Here is a 24,413-nt window from a genome sequence, read left to right as displayed (position 1 = left end):
CAGACAGGGCGCACACACTCACTCACTCACTCACTCACTCCCTCTCACACACACACATACATGCACACACACACACAGACACAACACATCCATCCATACAACCAGACGGACACACACTGTATGGTCCCCCCTGCGCTCAGAGGACATGGAGTAAATGTAAGCGCACTACTCTCCCATATGGACTGAACGCAGCGACGGCAGCTTTTTGGATTTTGGATTTCCCTTTTGCTCAACTTCACGCCATATAGAGAAAATGTGGAGATACACGAACTTGTTCGCCTGCCTGCTGGTTCTGTGTAAGGATGCGTCTGCACAGAGCAAGGTAGGACCAGATCAGACAAGTTATAATCTCTTTATTCTGCAGGAGTTTTACGCACGGCTGGCTTGTAGTAACCACTGTTTTTACGCGTTGTTGTGTTGTGTCAGATCCTGTCCAGCTTTGCTCAGCCTCACCTCTCACCTGCACCACGGTGCCTCAGCTTCAGACAAATTAAGTGTGTGTTGGCCGGTGAACTGCATTTCCCCTCCTGCATGGTCACACCTTTAAATTTTCAGTCTAAAGGCAGCAGACGGTTTGGGTTCTGTGTCATTTTTTATAAGTCGAGTTAATCTTCCCAATGAGGGCTTCTGGGCTTCTGCGTGACATGCGTTAACAATAGGTTTGTGTAATGATAGGTCCGGTGTGTGCAGACATGATGCCAGTAGAGTGTGGGAGAGATGGCACTCAGTGGGGTAACAGTAATATGCCCTTGTTTGTGCAGCTGCTGGACTCCAGTAACCCCTCACTCTCCCTCAGCCTGACCCATGCCGCTCTACACAAACACACACACACTGTACACACAGACCGCCCGGAGATAAAATGCATGTACAGTTCACATTATACATGAAGACCAGTGTGTGTGAGTGTTAGAAACAGTCTGGTTTGGATACAGTCAGACCAAATCTGCAGAAATGTGAGTCAGTGAAGAGCAACAACAGAGTAACAGCAGTGATAGAAACAGCATGGTGCATTATAGGAGCAGGAAGGGTCTTTGTAGGAAGCTATTACCCCACATATCCATCTCATCTTAATGCTGCAGCTCCAGTGTTTGTCCTTTTCCTCTGTCTTTTCCACTGTCAGCATGACAGTGTCCTTATGCACAAAGCTTCACAAAGAAATGGTTTTCTCAGTTTGGTGCGAAAGACCTTGATTGCAGAAACGTTATGCCATGTAGTGCACATCTAGTAACAATAGTCAAAGAAGTTGTCAGGAGGATAGTGCTTCTATGCATGAGTGGACACCGACAAAGTGCATTACTAGAGTGCAGTGCATTTTTCCCAGTATGAGTCGTTCACTTGAGTATTTTTCTTGGACACCTGACTACACTGTATTTCTATCTATGACTACTTTAGAGTGATGGAGGTGCAGGATTTGTCCACCCCTGGTTAGTTTATAGTTGTGGTAGCAATAATAGGTGTTGTAAGTTTTATTACAAATAGTAACAGTAGCTACAGCAGCAGCAGCAGCAACACTGGGAGCACTGTTTACTGCTAGTTTAAGTGTGTGATACACTGCTGTGTGTAATTTTCTACTGTGTCCTGTTGTGTTTGCTTGCACTTATGTTCTATCAAGTTTAAATTGTGCCTGGGCAAAAGACTGCAGATGGAAAATGTACAATTGTTACTCATTGAATACTTTATAAATCCCAGGAGAGATATAAAAATGTCATCGTTGCTGATTAAAAACATGATAAAAGTTAAAGAAAAAAAGAGTGTGAATGGAAAGTTATAAATACACAAGTAACAGAACTAAATATTATTTTATAAAACTTTTTTGGAAAATTATGATTGTTGTGGGAAGTGCATACTCAGAAGTGGTTTGACCAATATACATTTTTAACTTTTTTAGCACACATTTAAAATGAAAAACATGTATATGAAATGTACCCTTGATTGTATATCTAAGGACTAAGGATGTAGTTAATTCACTGTTTCTTTACATGAGCACATCTTGTCTCTGCTCACAGCACCAACCTCTTGTCTCTTGGCTACATTCAAGGCCCAGCCAGTCTGGTAACACTGGCATTAATGGGAGATAAAGCCTGCTTAGAGCGGCATGTAGGGCACGGAGGATGGCGTGGGAAATAGTGCAGGCAACTGCCTCTTGCTTGTTTTGGTTGTTTGGTTGTAAACAAACCCAAGGACAACTGGCACAAGGTCAGAGAGACGGAGACAGTGGGATGTTCAGTTTGCCCCAGTGAAATATTGAGGAACATGACACTCAGACTAAACATGTGCTCACTTACAGGTGGAGCCGAACACCACACTGTATAATACACGATACGTTGTCATGCCAGTTAGACTCTATTTAATAAGACGTGTCACATGGGGCCTGATGAAGTGTCAACATCATCAGGCTGCAGAGAGTTCGCTCGCTGTGTTTGTGGTTAAAACAAAGCTGGAAGCTGATGGAAAAGAGTGGGACTGATACTCAGGCAATGACCTAAGGAAAACCTTTTTTTTTTTTTGGTGTCAGTGAACGGGTCAAGATTTGCCATTAGCCCAGGTGTGCAGACTGTCACATGACGGGGGGTTTTGGACAGGTCTGCCTCTGTTTGGCTTTGGTGCAGAATAGTGAACAGTACGGTCTTGTATTCTAGGCCAAATCTACAAAAAGTAAAAAAAAAAATAAAATAAAATACAACATGGATCCTCAGAGAAGTAACTCTAACCCCTTTTTGTCTGAGACTTTCGTGTCTTCTCCGATCCGTTGATCCTCGGGAGAGAGATTTATGATCCCAGATAAGTATTAAATATAGCCTGCCTCTGTCTAGTGTATGTGCTGGTTCCTTGTATGGCCCCTGTGAAACCTCTCAGACATGTTCTCCCCTGCAAATCTGGACCTCTGTGTCCTGCTCTGTATTCTCCCATTAAATGTAGGAGTGAGTAAATGCATGACAGACTAAGGTTATTCATTTAAAAGCTCAATTTCAAACGCCCTCGTACATAAACCGTGTGCTCACTCATTTACAGGCACAGTTCAAACAGTAAGACTCCCAACCCAGGATATCTGGGAATTACATTCATATTAGACAACCATGTCTAACTAATCTAACAATAAAGGAAGATTTGGGGAAATTTGTAATAATGCAGCGAGGAAATGCATCCTCCTTTCCCTGAAGGATCCACCCGTTGGACCCTTTGTGACCCAACCTATCCCAAAAATATTGAGCTCAGTTCAACAGATAATTATATATATATATAAAAGAGTAAAATGTTGTTATAGTTGCTAGCTGATAGTAACCGTACAACCCAACGATAACTGTCTGTGGACACAGTTTATGTCTTGTGCTGAGCAGCAGCAACAGCAGCCTCTGCAGGCACAAAGTGTAGTTACAGGACGCTGGAGTTATAAATTAAAGTTTGAGTCGGAGCGGTTAAGGGTGGTGGGAGCAACGCATCCCTGGAATCGAGCAGCTCATGTGCAGAAAACAAAATATGTCATAAACACAAAAACTTAATCTCAGTACAAACCAATCTGACCCATCTAATCCCACAGTGGCTGTGTGCTAAAATGTACTAGGAACTGGCCTCTCTGCCATCATGACGTCCAGACTGAGAATACCTAAGCTTGTTTCTTCTTACAACAAGCAGGTGGAGGTTAATGAGATCAAATGTGCAAGAACAAGTGCTTAAAGCTTGAAAATGAAAGTCGAGCGGTTATCCTGATCAGGCTACAAGTCAGTGAACCATCAAAATGATGTTCAAAGAAATTGTTTTAAGATTCAATAATGTTGTTTTAGGATCGAAGATTAATCGCACTCTTATAATAATATGGTAAATATGATATTATATCCTTCCACATCTGGGCACATTCTGACTGTTATCCTCTCCTATTGGCTGACAGCTGGAAGATTTTCTGTGTGCGTCAGAGTTGGCCCAGATGTAAAAGTCACATCTGACAATCCTGTTGAGCAAGAGCCAGGTTTGGGCCATGGAGCTGGGCGCATGTTGCCCAAATATGTCATGATATCATACTTTATGAAATTTATCACAACTTTAACCAAAACTGTACTCTAGTGGAAAACTAGTAGTGACAGCAGCCAGCCCATCTCTCCCCCAGAGAGAAGAGGATAACTGATACACAGCAGAGCTTTTTTTTTTTTTTTGCTTAATAAGGTGTGGACAAAGACACGTGCAATTAATAATGACAATATAAATACAATTCAAATGATGAATGGATTTTTGTTAATGCTCAGTAACGATCAGCCAGATATTCACTCCAGTCTAAAGTACCTCACTAATTGATCCTGAACAGAGGCTGAGCTGTCTGAGAGACTAGAAAGAAAGATAGTCTGTTTCTGGTCCCAATGGTTCACCTGGTGGATCACCTGTCATTTGGGATTAGTCAATTCTCTTTCTCCTCATTCTTTCTGGGGTTTTTTTCTGTCTTCTGTCTCTTCTAAGTTTCTTTTCTGAGGTTTTTTTTTTAAAGTAAATCCAACTTAAGACTTTGATTTATGTGTTTGGTGATGTTGTCTGTTATAAAATCAAGATTTAATTGCAGCCATATATTAGGTTTTGACCTAGTATTTTCTTTTGTCTCGTTCTCTTTCTTTTAAAAAATTTGCCAATAAATTGTTGTCTAATGTCGTGCAGTAACTTTTCCACAGCTTTTCCATAAACATCTGTTGTATCAAATCATCTGGGGGGGGGGGGGACACTGGCAGCATCTTTCATTCCACTCATGTTTCAAGTCTCCAGACACACTAACAGTCAGAGAAGTGTCTTTTTGTGCTCATGAATAGATTATTATTGTACTTGGCTGTTACTATGGAGCCATATAAACAGTTCCAGCGTGTATCTGTTTGAACAGATTTTCTCCCTCCGAGGCAGATAATGATTTGATCTTTGGGGGAGAAATCACAAGTGGAAATGTGTGACGACTGTATTCATGCCACTGTGGCTGGTGAGAAGCTTGTTTAGTGGGATCAGAAAAAGCATGAATCCTCATTTTTGTGTCATCGTGTGCCGCAGAGAGAGCGAGAGGTTCGCAGCATGTACGGACACATAAACAGAGGCAGCAGGAATGTGGATGTGTACCCCCAAAAGCAGCAAGTGCTTGATACACTTTGTGTTCAGCTAATTAACATCCGCGCGCTAATGCCAGTGTTTTTGTTTCAAATCAGAGCCCCCAGCCCTGTGGCTCATCTCCAGGCCGAAGGCTGCGGTGAAATTCCCCCCTTTGTACCAAGTTAATCTTTACAGTGGCGCAGTAAGACTGTTTATCATAAGCACTGCTAATTAGATTTTTAAAAGAAAAAAAAAACGAGGAGGACTCTTTCGACTGGAATGTGGATCCTGCTTCCTTTTTGTCTTGAGTGCCCTTGACAGGAGATGATGTGGATTTTAAAGGGATAGTCTGTCCTTTAAAATCACTAACATCACAAGCTCGATGGGCTTAAGCCTGATTAGAGCTGGTATTCACGGTGCCTTTTGGTGCATTTGTGGGAAAATAGTTCAAAAAGCAAAATGAGCGGGGGGGGGGGGGGGGGGGGGCGGAATCAGCTGCAGGTCATAACAAGAGTCGTAGCTCTATTGTTTGTGTTCGAAGACAGTTGGAAAACGCAGCCTTGCCACAGGAGACCTGCGCTGCCTGCCCCCCTGTTCACCATACTGTTGTCCCAGTGATTACCAGCTGGAAGCACTGAAAGGAGAGGATATCCTTGTTTATATGGAGCTGGCTGCACATACGGCAGGCTGCTGCTGCTGCTGCTGCTGCTGCTGCTGCTGGAACCACCGAGACTAACAAATTAACAAATGCAGCAACCGGTGTGCAGTTTGTGTTTTTAGGATTTCAGAGCGCAACTGGGTTTTCACCTCATCACTGTCAGTGTGCGTTAGCTGTTAAAGGCCGCGGCAGTTGATCTCATTGAGCTCTCTGCAGTGTGCAGGCTCTTTCCCTTCTATCGTGCAGACATGAGTTCATGTTTGAGCCGCGTCTTTTTGACCTGAAACTTGACTGCACTTGAGAGGTCAAAGACGAAGACTCAAAGCTCAAAGCATGCGTTAAATACCCTCTACTCTTAATTATTAGCACTCGTAATTGTGTTGCCTGCTCTCATGCTGGTAGGTCAGCCTGGCATGAGATGCTGGACAGTTGGTTAAGCAAGCAGGCATATATGATTTGACAGGGGGGAGGGATCAGCTGCTCTGATTGGCAGAATGATGCAGATCTTTCTTGATGCATTGCTGCTCTTTCTCCTGCAACTAAACGTGAAGAACGAAAGTAAATCTGACTGGAATTTCCCTGACTTCTCCATCTTAAAGCAACTTAAGCTGATGTTGCTATGCAGCAGTCAGTGTCGGGCTGGGGCTGAACAATGCAGCCCAGCAGGGCTGTAGCCATGGCCCCCGCTAAAGAAGTCTAATCTGCTAATCCACCCTGTTTTCATGTGGCTGTAGCATTTGTCAACCTGCTGCCTTTTCGCTTGACATGGGTCAGGATTGATCCGGCTCTGCACACGGGAGTCCTACCCTGTATCAGACCCCCTTCCAGTATGTCTCCAGTAATGGAGGGAGAGAGCACACACCCCCACCACCCCTCCCATCACTCAGCCCGCATTCCTCCACTAATGAGCCCCCACCACCTCCCCCCTTACCTTCGTTAAGCCTGGTGTTGCGCTGCCAAAAGACAAAATCCAAAATTGTGTTAAAACTATAACGAGGTGCAGCCGTTAAGTGATACAACACTAACACTAACAGGACGGATCCAGAAAGCTATGATGCTAATTACCTTCTTCATTCTTTGGGCCAGCCATGGTCCAGCACTGTAAATTGTTATGCATGCAAATCGCTCTTATTGTCATTTAGCACACATTTCACATAAACTTGAGGTATGTCACAACAGAGATTCAAAAACGCGAATGGTTATCGAAGCTGAGATATCTTGGCTTTTGGTTCATAGCATGAGTCAGTCTCTAAATTCTACATTTTCATAATGTAACTAAAAACATCTTACTTTTAAAGTTTAATATTTTTAAATGGTATAAATGCTCTTTTTTTTAAGTCAAGGTTTTCCAAACTCCACAGGCCAATTTTGTAATGCTAGCTTTATGCTGTAAATTTGCAGCCTCTAGGCCAAAGATGAGATACTGTAACACCAATGACATCATTGTAACATTGTCATGGTTGTTTTCTCCTCCAGAGCCTCAGATGACCATATAAAAATGTTTTACATGCTGATTCGTTCTCCCCATTAAAATTAAATTGACCTATGTGCAAATTTGAGTTCTTCTGCAGCTCTAGTCAATATCACCAACATTCATCATATTGGTTTTCAGCCCACTGTAGTGACTGCTGTACAGTGGACTACTGTATCTCAATGATGAAGATCTAAGACCAGGTTTTATGAGACGGTGTCATGTCCCATCCTGATTCAGGTTATGTCTTCACTTCCTTTATTTTTGTGTCTCACCTTTCCTGTCATTTCAGATTTCCTCTTCCTGCCATCATGTGTTTCCCACTCCTGTGATTGTTACACCTCTGTCTTATTGTCTTCCCCTCCCTGTGTATCTAATGTGCAAGCTCCCTGTCTCTTTTTATATTGATCCTACAAAAACTCTGTCTCTGATTGCTGCTTCTGAGTCGAGCACCCTGCGTCCTCATTTTTGGGATTGTGTGTCCAAATCTGTGTATTTTCACCTGTGTGTCTATAAACCGATTAAAACAGGTACAACGATACCTGGTTTCAACTTTGTGTAGATCCGATGGTTCAAATCCTGTCTTCTTGCATATCATCTCTATATTTTCTATCAGTCTCTGTAGAAAACAAATGATCAAACAAGCAAAAAAACAGCCAGTGTCAGTCTGGCTGTCAGCTGTGGTTTGACTAATTTGTTGATACTATAATTACAGAGTGCAAAGTTTTAATAAATCTGCTATTTCACAAACACATGATGTTTTTCAGTCGGTTTTTATTGGGAATCATGAAACTGACATAAACACCGCTGTGCGGGTGGTGATAACGCCCTTGTTCTTTCTTTTAATGCAAACAGTACTTTGCATATGTGAGCAATTCCAGTCCATTAACGGTTACAATCCAGCTCCTGAGGCCGAGTGAGAGCTGGACCAGCTGCGCTGCCATGATCACAACTGACTTTTGTCTCAGATGATTGTTTTTAGAGAAAAAGAGGACATCTTCTTTCTATTAGACAAGATTCCTTGCATCCCTTCTTTTGTATTTAGAGAGAGGAGCTAGATGCAGGGAGCTGTTCAATGTGAAGATACATTGGTCTCGTAAAATGTTGTTTGGCCGACCATGAAGCAGATTCTAACTTTATTGGGCAATTTTCATTTTGTGCAAATCTGACCAAGTGTTTCTGCTGTCCATGTTTATTTAACCCAATTATGTAGGAAGTTAAAGCTAGACCGTCACCGTGTGTGTGTTTGCAAAGTGTGTCTCTGCTGTGTTTGTGTGACAGGCCCGATTCTAATCTCAAAACTCAGATGATAAAACCTCTGGATACTGGAATTAGTCTCTCTATCCACATGTTCTTGTACTTTTCCTCCTTGCACACTCTGCCCAGTGCAGATTTTTGTGTCCAGTTGTGTCACCTCTAAAGTTTGTTTTGCTTTCAGTGTGAAATGTTACTCAGATTACAGTCCAGCTGTTGTCAAACCAATTTACAAATCTGTCCTATGAACCGTTAATCTCTTAAACAAACCACTGCTTCCTTGTGAAATAAGGATTCTTATCAACATAGTAGAGAAATCCTCAGTTTGCCAGATCACCACCTGAACATCTGAACAACAGTGCAGTTAATCTGTGTAGTCGAATTCTTAAGTGAGAGCTATCTCCACTGTACGCCAGCGTGCACTTGCCTCACATTGGAGCTGGGTGGAATGTCTGCTCAGCCTGCCGCGCTTTGGCTTCCTGTTTATTAAGTAAGCCATGAACATGGTCAGCCAAAGCTCTGTCATCATATATGGCAGCCAAAGGGCAGCTGGTGATGTGATGCAGGACTCTTATGAATTATGTTTTTCTCAGAGGGTTTCCTCTCTGAGTCACACAGGCTGGTGTTCAAAAAGAGTGGAAGCATGTGGTTATTATTCGGGATTACTTTCCTTCCCCTGCTTTTGTTCCCCTACAACACAAATGGATTTATTATTCATAGAAGTCCAGCAGAGATTAGACTAATGGAATAGATGGAGCTGGAGGAACTCACACACTGCACACAGTTACACCTTCATATTTACTCAACCCCACAATTTCAGGTCACTAGATATGCAGGTGTGATGTTTAAATTCCTGCACATAAGTGTTGCTTATGTTTAAATCCTGTTCCCTCCCTGCAGATCTTCGGGGAGACCGAGCCCGTCCGGATGACGTCAGAGGGCTCAGACTGCCGCTGTAAGTGCATCATGCGCCCACTGAGCAAGGACGCCTGCCAGCGTCTGCGGAGTGGCAGCGTTCGCGTGGAGGATTTCTACACGGTGGAGACGGTCAGCTCTGGATCCGACTGTAAGTGCTCGTGCACGGCGCCGCCGTCCTCCCTCAACCCCTGTGAGAACGAGTGGAAGATGGAGAAGCTGAAGAAACAGGCTCCTGAGTTACTGAAGGTGAGGAGATGATGGTGTTTTGTTTTGTTTCTCCTGCACATTTCCTGTATCTACTGTATACATTGTATGTTTTTTTGTTCTACTCCTTAATATGCTGTTTTATTTTTTTTATGTGCTAATAAAAAAAGAAAGAAAGAAAGAAAGAAAGATGCTTAAAGACACCATGAGCAGAAAGTTGAATGTGACCCAAATGACTCTGAGTTTCTGTCTGTGGGAAAATGATGTGAGATGTCTTTCTGTTGCTTTAAAATTTGGCCACTATGAGTTATCAAAGAAATGTTTTCCGATAGCAACTCACCCTAGTCTGAATATACTGCTACTTGGAGGCCGTATTATAACCTTTTGTATTTTTAAGACAACAATCCAGCAGCAGATAACACACCTACGAATAGCTTCTTCAAAGTAATAATTTGTACGATACAATCAATTCAGAAAAAATATCTGTTGATTTATTGATGTAATTTCTTAGAACGACTCAGTAGCAGCTCCTAGAAGTAAAAATGTTTGTTAGACATCAGAACAAAGGGTTTCAGCCATAAAAATGCATTTTCACTGCACTAAGAGCCTTATCAGACAGACTTCATCTTAGCTGTATGTATGCCCTCAGTATCTTTTGTGAGCACGTCAGTAGACGTGAGCACATACCTGAACCACACATCCATTCTTGCACAGGCAGCAGGAGCACAGTGTGTACCATATGAAACCCTTAGACAGTTCCAGATGTTTGATCTGAGTGCACTTTAACCTATAGATCAACCCAATGCACCTCTTGAGGAAATGATTGCATTAAAGGAGAGAGCTAAAGTAATGAAGATGGAAACAGTCCGAGGATGTCAATAGTGGTAAATCGATCAATTAGTTGGGAGGTCACTCAGGATATTAGTGCAGTAAAACAGAGGCACATAAAGCTGTCAGGGGACAGGTTCAGGAGATGGTAAATGACTCTGGTTCTTTTCCTTTTATGGCGTGAATGAATGACCAGCTCCAATCTATGGTGGACCTCCTCGAGGGAACGCTTTACAGCATGGACATGATAAAAGTCCACTCCTACATCAACAAAGTGATGTCGCAGATGAACACCCTTGAAGAGGTAGGCAAAGAAACACACACAGAGAGACTTTGTAAAATAATTATACACAAAGGGTTGTTTTTCATTTGAATCATTATAACGATCACTTATCTTGCAGACAATCAAGACGAACCTTACACGGGAGAATGACTTTGTGAGGGACAGCATGATGAGCCTCACCAACCAGTTTAAGAGATATGAGAACTACTCCAACATCATGATGAGCATCAAGAAGGAGATCTCCAGCCTCAGTCTGCAGCTGCTCCAGAAAGACAAAGCACAGGTCAGAGAACAGGATAATTGTAATAATTATAGAGGACGGCTGTAGTGGCCGAGTACTCATCTTTCACTCAGCCGCTGTTCTTATTACTTTTGTCCAGGGTCCTGATTCATTGCCTCCATAGATCTTTGGTTCCTGTCTTACTACTTTTTCTCAGAAGACAGCTGTTGAAATCTTCTGTAACCAATATCTGTATATTGACAATGAATCAAAAATACCACTTATTTGAGACACAGGTCATCTGCTTTGATAAATCTAAATAAACTATCACCAGCTCAGTAGAAGATTAAGAGGCTATGTATATTGGATGTGAAATATTCTGTCTAATTTTAGTTCATTTAATGTAATTTAACAAGGCATGAAACTAATGTGCTGCACAAAGCAACACTTTGTTGTAAAGGAATTTATGTCTGGAGTTAATTTGATTTCAGCTGGTGATGTGTCCCAGACTGGACAGCTCTTAAAAGAAAATCTTGTCCAAATTTAGATCAATGATGGGATGTTTTGAAGTTGTTACTGCAACACATTCTCTAGATCCTCTGTTACTGTGTTACCTTTATCTATATCTATAACCATCTGCCTACGGTATGTTGATATTTGTCCAGTATATCTGGAGAGAGACTCTATGGCTAAACTCTTGATACATTTATATGCTGATTTGAGAGACCAAAGATGAAGAAAACTCTCAGAACTAAGTGTATATAATTGTTTCTACTCAGTATGTGAATGTGACGCTATTGTACAGGCTGTACAATATGAATCAATTAGTGAGTCTGAACTCAGACACTGACAGTGGAAAGATGGTACAGAGTTTCACTTTATTAGTTTAGAAAACCCTAGTGGCAGCAGGTGTAGATGCAGCTAGAGGTCCATCGCAACATGTGGAAGAAAAACATGGCGACACTCTTGTATGGCAATATTTTGTATTTGTCATGAATCATCAGTAAAAATTATAGATGACCAAAAGCTAATATTGTAAACAGTGCTACTAGTGTTGGGCCGATATACAACCTAAGATAAATGCCCTCATACAGTCCAAATAAAGAACATACAAGTCAATATTACCCAGTCTCCTAACATTGTGTACTCTGAACATTCATTTTGCAGGACACTAATGATGAGAAAGCCAAGACGACTGTGAAACTACCCAACAAAAAGCCTCCCGCAGCCAAACCGCCCCCAAAACCAGCCAAAGAAAAGGTCGTAAAGCCCAAGAAAGAGGTCATGAAGCCCGGGAAGCCGGTCAAACCCGACCCCACGTCCAAAGCCAAGGTGATTGGCCACCAGCCCGGTGTGGTGAGGGGCATCACATACTACAAGGCTGCCAAGACCAGTGACGACCACAGAGAAGGTGAGAGTTTCCAGCAGTGACCACGACACTCTGCGTCCCGTCCCAGCACGGTGGTGTGTTCATGGAAAGCCATCCTCTCGGAGCTAAAAAAAACACTGCGCTCACACTTTAGCTGAGTTTGCACTCCCATCTGTGTGCGATCATCTGTGTGCGATCCCCTGTGGGTGCTGAAAATGATCCAAATTAGTTTCTTTGCTGGACCAGGATCAGCCGCCAGCTACGGCTTTGCTCCTCTTTCAAACGCTGAGAAGATCTTTAGTAGCTGGATTTAGTTTCCAATAAAGAACATAATGAAGGTTTCCTGAGAATGTTGTTTTACACAAGTGTGAGATAAGGGCTGGGATTGTGTGGCTAATTTTACACAGAAGTGTAAGGCAATAAAATAGGGGATCCATGGCTATCTGACACATGAGATCCCCTCAATAAGAGGTTTACCCCCACTGTTGTTTTAAGCAAAGCGGTCCCAGTCAGCGTAGGATTGGACTGCTGGTGCACATTCAGCGAGCAGGAAATCCAAACCTTTTATCGACAAAATACATGGAGCTGATGGAATGCCGTGTGAATGGGGCGCCGCCACATCCATGACATGCCTCAGCTTCACCGCTCGCAACAATGAGAGGGGACCCTCACCGGTGCAGAGAAAACATTTCCCGACTCCTTCCAATCCTCTTTAAGTCTAGTTGAATGAATAGGTATGCTGCGTTTGCACAGGGCACACGCACATCATGCTGTCAGGCCGCATGTTCTACCATGTACGTGAACCTCAGGCAAATCCAGAGACCGCCGTCACATCACTGGAGCCGGTCTGCCGCATTTCCATAATCACTGGGAAAGAGCAGGGTGCAGGAACGATCGTGCATTCATCCTGGAAAGGTGGACGGATGCACCTTTCATGCTCCCTGAAGTGTCTCTTCAGCTTTAGTTACAGTGACACACTTTTTAGCAGGTGCAATTCTCAGTGGAGTTAGAGTTCGGAGACACCTTGTCAGAAGCACCTGCTGCTACACTAACTATTACCAGCCTACAAAGCTGAATGAGAAACCATGTGGCTGGTACAACTCAAGAGAATTAACCTCATAATATCAAGTCTTAACTTAGACTGAAATAGAGAAGAAACTTTTACAAGAATTCACAATAAAATGTCAGGCGAAACGTCGGTTATGTCTGAACCTTTGTATTAAAAAGTCTAGTTTTACATCGCGGCTATGAGTGTGCGACTTCAGGCGGTTAGTGATGAACTGAATAGTGCGTCTCATCCCTGGGTGGATGGAGACACTCGGATCATTGATTGTGTGTTTGATATAATGATGAAAAAAAACTATACGGTTTCATGTCTTGGAAATCTTTGCAGAGGTTCTCATAAAGTTTTAAACATTGCACAATAAAAAATTATATTTTACAATGATAAAAGTGAGTGTAAAATTGTCTCTGACATGGACTTTTAAAAACTACTGAAATATCTTGATCACCGTGTCTAAATAAAGGGGCATTTTATCCGTAAAGTAATAAAATAACTAAAGTGATACAAGATGTGTCCCATCTGCTTTAGTAAACACAGATGGCTATCAGGTCTGTTAATTGGCTGATGTGTTCTTTCATGTGCTACCCTCAGAGTCATTAGCTTCACTCAACCTGAGATAAAAGGACTGTGATGGATTCACTCTTTTAGCGTGGATCCGTTACATTTACTGCCAGGTACCACATTAAACATCTAATCGTCTTGTCTTCTTTAAGCCTCCTACCGTTAATTGTAAAACATTTTATCCAAATATTGTTCCTGCTCCAGCCTTCATCAGGTCCATGTGTTCAGAGTACGCGTGTCAGGAAGATCCAAGCTGCTTATGTAGCAATGCTGTGATCTCATGACATCTGTGAGGCAGCACAGGATGGAGGAGGATGAGGACCAGAAGGAGAACAGCCTGTCTGCTTTTTTTTAAAGAAACAAAGTGATTACTGAAGCATGAAACTAGAAAACAAGATGCAAGATTTATTCCATTTTGGGTTTTAATGGAAATTTGTAAATTTTTTCTCCAACACATGATGTCAACCCAGTGTAACTGAACGTCATCCAAAACCTTTAGAACATGCATTTAAATCATCATAAGATGCTTACCTGTAATTTAAATGAATGAGATGTGACATGTAATTCAGACACATCTAAAGGTAAAACAGCGTACCTGTTCAAAATCTAGATTTAACCCCTTCATGTCTGTGAAAAGGGTGGAGATGAATAGTCTCTTCTCAAAAGCCCTGATGATATTGCACCTGAATATTTAGGCTACGTGTGAAGTGCAGGGTTGGGAGGGTTACTTTAAAAATGTATTCCAGTACAATTACAAGTTACCTGTTAGAAAATGTAATTAGTAACTTACTCTAAGTACTACAAAATTAAAGTAATGTAACGGATTACATTTAGTTACTTTTGGATAACTTTAATACCAAACATGCAAATTCAGTCACGCAGCCATCACGCATCAATCCACGCAGAGGAAACAGGAAATGAAACGCACCGAGCATCCGCTAAATTTCAAAATAAAACACAATGGATAAACTCTCGATTGTAAATCATCACTTTATCAACATTAGTGACAGCTGCCGGCACAAACCACGAGTTAATACACACTCAAACCGAAGCAACAATAATGTTAACTGTACTCAACAAGCTAGTATTACAAGGTTTACAACAGATATGACAGACAACCTGGGCCGTGTGTGTGTGTGTGTGTGTGTGTGTGTGTGTGTGTGTGTGTGTGTGTGTGTGTGTGTGTGTGTGTGTGTGTGTGTGTGTGTGTAAGAAAGAGGGAGAGAGAGAGAAAGTCTGTAACCTGCTAGCTGCTAGCTGTTAGCTACCGTAGCTCAGGCGTCGGTCTCCGTCAGGTAAAAGCTGCCGTTTATTCCTCAAATGAAGCTCATTAAGTTGTTGAGCCTCCCCGGTACAGTTATCCATCACTGCAGTTGAATTAGCCGCTAAACTGCTGGACGCTAAAACCGAGGGGGCCGTCTGTGTTTACAATTCACGAAGGCAACGTGAATTTACGCACTGCTCACACTCACAGAGGCAGCGTAGCCTCGGCCACACACACACCGTACGGGCAGAAGAGGCAGAGGAGCTCTGTCTGTGTGCCTCTCCTCTGAAACTACAACGAGCCGGCGAGTGGCTTCTACGGCCGCTTTATAGCCTGTGGTTGATTTTTAAAATGTGAAGTAATCAGCTAAGTAATCTCTGTTTTTATCAAATGTACCGGTAATCTGATTACGGGGTTTTTTTCTGTACTTGTAACGGACTACAGTTACCCTTTTTTTGTATCCTGATTACGTAACGCCGTTACATGTAGTCCGTTACTCCCCAAGCCTGGTGAAGTGCTAGAGGTTACAAATGCAAGACAGAGACCCTTCATGCACCTAAAGAAATGTCCGAAGAAGACACAGTTTTGAGCTGTTTTGTTCTCATTATTTAGCCTAGTTGTTAGAATAATGCTCCACATAGTTTAATTATAAAGCATCTGAGAAATTACCAAAGCCTGAGAAATGCATACAGCCAGGATGTCTGTGACTTCTGTGATGTCACAACAAAGCAGTCAGGTGCCTCTCCTCTGATTGGCTTACTGGCTTTGTTGTTGTTGTAGAGCTCCGGAGAGAGGAGATGCAGACTACATCATGGTTGGCTGGTTTTTGGTTGTTCAAAATACATCAAATTTATAACACTTCAAATAAAACAGAAGAGGAAGTAATATGGGACCATTCAAGTCTCGGTGTTATTGAGTTATTGACAACTTTCTGTATACTTTTCACTAAACTTTTCTTTAACTTTTAATTAAAGGACACTGAGTTCTTAACACTCTCTCTCTTGACATAATACACTATCTTGTTTAATTGCAGTGTTTCTTAAAAGGCTTGTGCTGCGTCTGTGAACTCTGCAGAGGAAGCAGAGCAAGCAGGGTTAAACAGTTTAGAGAGAGGAGAGAGGAAGTCGGTCCTCTTTGTGTGCTGCATTGCTAATGTGGCGTCTTTGATGTGGACTTCTGGAGCTCAGCAGACTGTAAGAAGTCTCATAACATCTGTCAGCGAGCCACATATTACTACTGCTGCATCATCCTGCTCTAATGTGACCAACGCCAACAAGAACAACAAGTAGCTTGTTTATAAACAGTAATCATTGTCACCACTATCCTGCCTTCTTTGGCCTTGTGTCATATTTTCAATGAAAACTATCTGCTGGTCTGACTTTACACCAAACTTCCTCCCTCCCTTCCAGATCACCCCGCCAAAGCGTACGCAGTCCACCACGTCACCGAGAGCCGGTCTGAGGACGGCGCTGAAATGGTCCTGGAAACCCTGAAGGCCACCGTGGCCGAGCCCACCGCAGCACCCACCACCACAACCACCACCACCGCCCAAACTACCACCACCACAGCTACAACCACCACTGCATCCACTACTGTCACCACGCAGAGCACGCCGGCGTCCGAAAGACCGGCTCCGACTATAGTGCTGGTGCTGGACAACTCCAACAACAACAGCCGGCCCTCTCTGCACAGAGCCGGTATGTCCTAACACCCCCCCCCCCTCTCTCTCTCTCTGTGCTGCAGTGACAGAGGACAAAGGAGTGTGCGGGGGTCACCCAAATCAAGAGCTGTACAAGTGTGAAATCGATTTTAAGTGAAACCACATCAGTGCCAAGTCGCTCTCTCCTGTCGGTGTGCTGAATGTTAAACGCTCTGCTTGGTTTTTGTTTTTCAGGGAAGATCCTGAACTGCGAGGGGACTCTTGCGTCCATCGAGTTGCCGGAGAAGCAGCATAGTTACGGGCGAAACGAGGGCGCCTGGATGAAGGACCCGCTGGCTAAAGACTCCAAGATCTACGTCACTAACTACTACTATGGCAACAACCTGGTGGAGTTCCGTAACCTGGACAATTTCAAACAAGGTGCGCTTCTTCTTTTTTTTTTATTATTATAATACTTTATCTGCCAAGAACCAGTGGCCACCATGGATGTTTAAGTTGAAGGTTTGATTAGATTACACTGATTGCACCTGTGCTACACTGCACTGTGGACTCCTTCCGGGCCTGGGGTCTTAAAGGGATAGTTCAACATTTTGGAAAATTGGCCCATTGCCATAATCTCTGTAGTCATAGTAGTAGGTTCGTTACCTTTAATTGTCGGTGCAAGCAGCCGCGATCTGCTCAGAGCTACGCTACGGAGGCTAATGGGATTTCTTGGTTTCCCTCATCAAACTCATCAAATACACAATCCAACAACTCCAAAACGCTCTGGTGGACAAGTTGTGACCTGCACATTCAGCACGCTATGAGATAATAACGAGACAGAGCTGTTTTCGAGGCAAATTCAGAGACTGCTTGCTGAAAAACTGCTCCCGACGGGAACACGCATCAGTGGTTTTGCATGAATTAACCTCTTATAAGGTTCTGTTATTATCTCGTAGCGTGGTGAATGTGCAGGTCACAACTTGTCCACGAGAGCGTTTTGGAGTTGTTGGATTGTGTATTTGATGACGGCTCGGGTCCGCCGTTCTAAAAACAGCTTGCACCGACAATTAAAGGTAACGAACCTACTGCTATGACCATATGGATTATGGCAATGGGCCAGTTTGCCAAAATGTTGAACTATCCCTTTAAGGCCTGTACATACTCCACAAGAACAGAGAAATCTGTTCTCTCCTCCAGGGCTGCAAGAAAAGAATGATGTTATTATTTTCTTGCAGCTTGATGTTGACACATCATCTGGACAGAACTTTTTTCTTGTATGGTGTTCGACAGCTGTTGTGTGATTGGTCAGGAATTTGAAGTTCGGTACTTGAGTTTCTCGTAAAGTATGAAATGCGTCCTGGTCAGAACTATCTTTGTTCTTGTTCTTGCCACATTGAGAAAACGAACAAATGTCTCTGTTCTTGCGGAGTATTTACAGGCCCTCGTGGAGTTTCCATGTTCCCCCTGTGCCAGCATGGCTTTCCTCTGGATACTCCCTCCCACAGTGCAAATGCTGTTTGCTAGAGGGTGTTAATGTGAGCACCGTTTGTCTTTTGTTTTTCAGTCCTGGTACTTCGGTTGCACTATTCTGTTTCTTATCTACAAATCAGATTTGTATAGCACGTTTTAAAAAAACAACCATAGTTGACCAAAAGTGCTGTACATGCCTGATCAGATAATGCAATTAAAACAGTTTAGACATGGACAAATACACATTAATGCTCCATGTCCATACACAAACATCAATGATCGAATGATGATGATAACATTGGTCAGGGTTCAGTATCTTGCCTAAGGACAGTCAAACCAACAAACTTTAAAAGATTCTGCATAATCAATTTAAAATTCTCAGAAGAAATGAAATTTGGCCCCCATGACCACCTTCATTCTGCTTGGTTTTGTAGATTGATTTGCATGCATAACAAACACTTAGCTATAGAGTGCAAATGACCATATAACTTCATCCAATCCACTTAAATCAACACCCTTAGGTGACAAACTCAACCTCATCAAACCCTTTACCTGTGGTTGACTGTACCCCGGGGGTGTGTGCAGGACTCCTGCAGGACTCCATGTTCACAGTGATATGACTCTTAACCTGTGTATTTCATTGCCATTAAAAACATTTTCATTGGGTTAATAATTGGTTTCATTTCAGAGTTCACAGAATGAGACTTATCTATCTTTGAGAATCTAACTCTAAACACCATCACTGTCCCAGGATATTGGTCTAACTGTGGGATCAGCCTGTTTTAATCGATAACCGTGTTTTCTCTCTGATAACGTTGTTGACACTGATTCATGCTAATGATCCAGTGAGCTCAGCGAGACTGATGAGATGTGTGGAATGCAGGTCTCGGTCGTTTCATGGCTCCGGTGGGTGGGAAAATCATCTCCTTGCACATCCAGATCTACTGAGGAATAGGATTACACCCGCTAAGAGAGTTAAGATGATCTCCCCACGTAGGACTTGGCTTGTTGATCTAGATGTGTTTGGACAACGGGCTTTCTTACATGTGAGGCGTCCTGCGGTGCGGGGAGCTCACAGCTGTGTGCGAATGACTGGGTATCTTGGTGAGTGGCGGTGATGCCTGCTGTTCCCTGACGTGCTCTGTGCTTTCCTTTCAACTGGGCACAGTGGAGAGGGATTAAGAGTGTGGGCTGGCCGAAGAGATGGGGATGGTGGGGATGGTGGTGTGTGTTGGGGGGCGGGTTCTGTTGCTCGTTGTTTTTGTCCTTCACTTGGCTTTTCATTTATTATCATTATCTAAATCAGACTTCCTGAGGTTAGGAGGTTAGGAAAGCAGATAGGATGTGATTAGAAAATGACACCTACAGTCCACCACGTGTTTGTTCAGGAGCTAACTGCTAAACAAACTGTGTCACTGTCATGTGAAGCCAGTGTGTACACAGTCTGGCATTGTGAAAACACTGTCATTGGCTCCGCGAGGGCCATAATGTTAGTATAGCATGCACACAGTTGAATGTATCCAACCCATAATGAGTAAAGGACAATGTATACAGGAGCGCCACAGCACTGCATAGTGGTTCATAACATAACAAGCAGCTCACTGCATATCATCCTGTCTATTGCATAACCGTCTGTCGGATAATTAATCACACATTCACACATTCATCACTTTTATTACAAGTTAAATCTCTCACAGTTCGGCTCCTCAAGACTGACTTGCAGCTGCTGAGGCAAGTCTGAAGAAATCACAAGTTTCTCAGGCCTGAACATTTCAATTTTTATTATGTTGTGAAGTGTCAATAGCGAGAGAGGGAATGCAATGTTAAAAGAGATTAAAGCTATTTTTCCAAAATGTTATGTTGTAACTTGTGTCTGAACATCTTTTTACTTTACATTTTCTGCAGTTGTCCCATTCGTAAGTAGGGCAAAGTTGCAGTTATTGTCTGATTTTGCAGGTTTTGACACATGTAAGTCAAAATGTTGAGAATAAAGTTGAAATACAATGTCAAGAATTAAGTCGAAATACAATGTCGAGAGTGAAGTCAAAATTCCTCTCTGGTCCATCAAATTAGAGGTGGAGTGCAACTGACAATTGCACACATCCTTGGGGTGTAACGGTAAGAGTAGGTTTCTGAAGTTATGCAACTGCATACTTAATTGACATCATGTGTTTTCAAATTTTCACATTTCAACTTTATCCACAACATTTCGACTTTATTCTCGAAGTGCATAATGAAAAAGATTATTCCTCCTCTCTTTTTTTTCAAGAGTGACCATAATACTCATCTGTAGATTTAGGGTTAATGCATGTTCCTGAACTGCATGATAAATACGTAACGCTAAATTAACGTTCCTCTTTGTCCTAGGTCGCTGGAGCAACCTTTTCAAACTGCCTTACAACTGGATAGGAACAGGCCATGTGGTTTATAACGGAGCCTTCTACTACAACAGAGCCTTCACCAAGAACATCATCAAGTACGATCTCAGGATGCGATACGTGGCGGCCTGGACGCTGCTGCACGACGTGGTTTACGAGGACACCACCCCCTGGAAGTGGAGGGGCCACTCGGACATTGACTTTGCGGTGGACGAAAGCGGCCTGTGGGTGATCTACCCCTCCATGGACTACGATTACAATCAGCAAGAGATGATTGTCATCAGTAAGCTGGATCCTGGAGACCTGTCCTTGAAAAAGGAAACAACCTGGAGGACTGGTCTCAAGAGGAACTCGTACGGAAACTGTTTCATCATCTGTGGCGTCTTGTACGCCGTCAATGTGTACAACCAGAAAGAAGGTGAGGTGAACTATGCTTACGACACCCACACCAACACTGAAGCCATCCCACGCCTGCCCTTCACCAACGAGTACTCCTTCACCACCCAGATCGACTACAACCCCAAGGAGAAGGTTTTGTACGCTTGGGACAACGGCCATCAGCTGACATATCGAGTAAACTTTGTCGACCAGTGAGCACAGCTAGTTTGTGCTACAGATAAGCTCACAATAGGCCTGCCAGTTACGGCGCCTATACATGTATAGGAGGACGATGCTCAGTATTTGACAGCCTAGAAGCAGGCATATTGGACTAAACAGGACAAAGGATGAATCTACACCAGCCTTCCAGTACCAATGCATGCTATCCAAACACCTGACCTCACAGTGTACCAAACATACACGCCTCAAATATGTATTGGGATGTGTTTGTACAGTTTGTCAATAGAATGGGACAGCAGACAGTGGAAATAATCAAACAGGTTGAGTTAAAGCTGAGAGGTAGCGCACAGATTTCTTTATATTTTTGTTTATGAAATGTCAGCAGGCTGGCTTACAAGCAGAAAGATGATGAGTTTAAAGTAGACCCGTCACACGTCGGTCTCTTGAGGGACACTTCGATACATCGCGTTTTAGATTCATCGACCTGTCGGAGTAGATGTTGGTAGTTTCTGAGGCCTGGAAGCCCAAATTCTGGTGGTGGTGTGAGCAGCAGCCGAGACTTTGAATCAGGCAGAAACTCCCAAATTTTTAGTGTTAGCATCCCTTTGATTAATCATTTCACGTTAGTCTCTCTCATTATAATACATATATGGCTACTTGTAAAATGGAAGTTGTTATGGTTGCTGGAGTTATTTCACCTGATCACACACACACACACAAAGACAGGAAAGTCATGCTCGCTGAACATTTAATGCATTTACACATGCAACAATTTTGCATTCAATTTCTTTTTGACAGGGGAAAAAAGTATTTGGCCATGTGAGTATAGTAGTTAAAGCAGACCTGATAAAATAGGCTTGAGCTCAGTATTGTTAATATTGCGATAATATGGAGGAGTGCAATCTTTTATCTTTTATGACACAAAAAACAGTGCATTGCAATATTTGGACTGGACTTTTCCCAAGTGGGAAATTATAGATTTTGTTTTGCCTATACACTACATACTATCCTTTGGAAAGACTTTGGAAATTATGTTCCATGTTGGCGAGCAGGATTTGAGTGTGTCTATCTGAACTCAGAGCTTTGTTTTTTCAGCCATGAGATTTTTTTTTTTTAAAGCTATGTATATTCAGCCACGGTTTTGACACTTTGTTTACACTTTTAAGCTTTAAGATAATTGGCCTAACTGGCTAACACAGTTGATTATGTAGAGTGGCTAGACTTAGCTACATTTAGCAAGATTCATTGGGTTTCAAACTGTTTTTTATTTGGCTCCGCTCACTGGCATTTAACTCAACCAAGGAGATTATTTCTTCTGAGAAGTGTTCGTCAAACTAAACTATAGCTGTTGTTTCACTTGCCCATCTACTCCATCCTATCACCAAGCACTTTGACCATGAACCTGCTTTGTTTATTATTCCGGCCGCCTGATGCTTCCTGTCTCTTTACCATAGATATTGTTTTGAGGGATGTGTTGAATATAATATGAACTATGAAAAAAAAAAATTAACAAAAAAATAAATAAAAAACAATGTACACAGGTTTCTAAGCTTACAACTTATATTTACATGAATTCATTTGACGATTAATATCATATGTTTCGTCAAAGTTCCATCTTGTTAAATTTCTGTTGTTGTATAAAAGTATGCAGCTTTTTGCCATTGTTAATAACATTTGTATAACCACTACATTTGTTGTAATTATTGTGTATTTGAACATTTTCACCTCAATGCAAATCAAAAGGGAGAGTTTGGGAAGTGGGGCTGTTTGAGGTCGTCATGCATAGTCGGTGTTCCTGCAATAGATCAGAGCACGCCACCCCTGTGCAAGGCAACTAGGCGTTTAAAAAGTTTCTAAAACGTGTCTTTCCTGGTGGCCCTGTGCACAAAAACACATAGCTCTGTGAGTCTGCTGTCGCTCCTGGTTGGGTTTCCTTACAAGGAGCGGACAGAGCAGGATCTACTGTAGGTAATGTACCAACTTTGCATGACGACCACACACAACCCAATAAAACCCAAACTATCCCACAAACCATCAATGTTTTTATTTCTGAAAGTGACAGACAGATCTGCGTGAGGCACATAATGGTGATGGTAAGCCTTAAGACACACTATTCATGTTTCACAACAGCATTTTGAATTGTTGTTAAGTTTCTAAAAGGCATGCCGTTTGCAATAAAGGATTTTGGTCAACTGCAACGTGTTTATACTTAAACGGTCATGTCATGAAATGTAACACAACACTTGAAACTGTGTGTGTCTGTGCTATGAAGTAATATTTCCATAATAAAAGTCTGTCCCCTAAGTCAGTGTGGTGACCCAGTAAATGCCGTGGGATAGCAGAGCCGGCCTTGCCCGCCTCCTGTTGAAGGGATGATGACCAGTGACTCAGTTCTCCTGATTTCTCTATAAAAGCGCTCGTGGGTTGTGTTTAGTTGTGGGGTAGAGGTCGCCATGCTCTGCTTGATCTCAGTCCCAAAAATACCCTGGAAGAAGCAGCTCTGGGTCAGGGTAATTCGGACACGGCTGTCTGATTTCTTGGCCGGGTATTTGAGAATCTTCAAATTAAGCTCCGAGTCATGCAACTCTTGAGGGAGACACTGAAATAAATCAAGAGCTGAACCGTGGGTGTGGTAAGTTCCTACATGTGGGCCTTGTTTAAGAAAATCAAATCCCCTTTTCCATTTAAAGAAGATCTACCAGAGCTGTGGCCCCCTTTTTTTTTTTACACTCAAATAGCCTAATGGAGTTCATTAATGAGTGTAAGACAAGTCAGTGGGTTTCGCGAGGGCAGCACTAATGGTGTGTCCAATCATGAACTCTGTCACGAAATGTTGACATGTTGTTGTAATGGAACAATGATGTCCACGCTAGCCATGGTGATGAACACTGACAATTCACATGACCTATGCTGCTTCGGTCCCAGCGCCTCATGGCTGACACAAAAGCTCTCCTGTTGCTAAATCAGGACTCAACTTGATCTTGTTCACATCAGCAGGGCCTCGCTCACTCTCATCATATACCATCATGTCCTCACTGCGGCCAGGATGTAAAGCCTTTGTCCCCATGTTACATGCCACTGTGTCATGTTCGAGAAGTAATTGGATTAATATAGGAAGGTGCTCTCCTGCTCCACCCCCACACAGGCCTCTGAGGTTATTTCCGCCCACTACAGTATTATGGGACCTTCCACTGGGTCATCAACCTACACATATAGATGC

General features: G+C 42.7%; 1 protein-coding gene across 1 annotated transcript; it reads left to right on the top strand.

The window, feature by feature from the left end:
- The first annotated feature begins 15 nt into the window (after positions 1–15).
- olfml2a (olfactomedin-like 2A) lies at positions 16–22,726 on the top strand. Its single transcript, XM_083978949.1, has 8 exons — positions 16–322; positions 9,336–9,599; positions 10,582–10,689; positions 10,787–10,951; positions 12,056–12,299; positions 16,555–16,842; positions 17,040–17,225; positions 20,625–22,726. Exons 1-8 carry the CDS (start codon positions 254–256, stop codon positions 21,227–21,229), a joined length of 1,929 nt encoding a protein of 642 aa, XP_083835075.1. The 5' UTR covers positions 16–253; the 3' UTR covers positions 21,230–22,726.
- The last annotated feature ends 1,687 nt before the right edge of the window (positions 22,727–24,413 follow it).

This window comes from Trachurus trachurus (genome assembly GCF_905171665.1).
Source record: "Trachurus trachurus genome assembly, chromosome: 9".
Taxonomy (NCBI): domain Eukaryota; kingdom Metazoa; phylum Chordata; class Actinopteri; order Carangiformes; family Carangidae; genus Trachurus; species Trachurus trachurus.
Note: the sequence above shows the minus strand (reverse complement) of the source record. Positions and strands in the feature narration are given on the sequence as shown.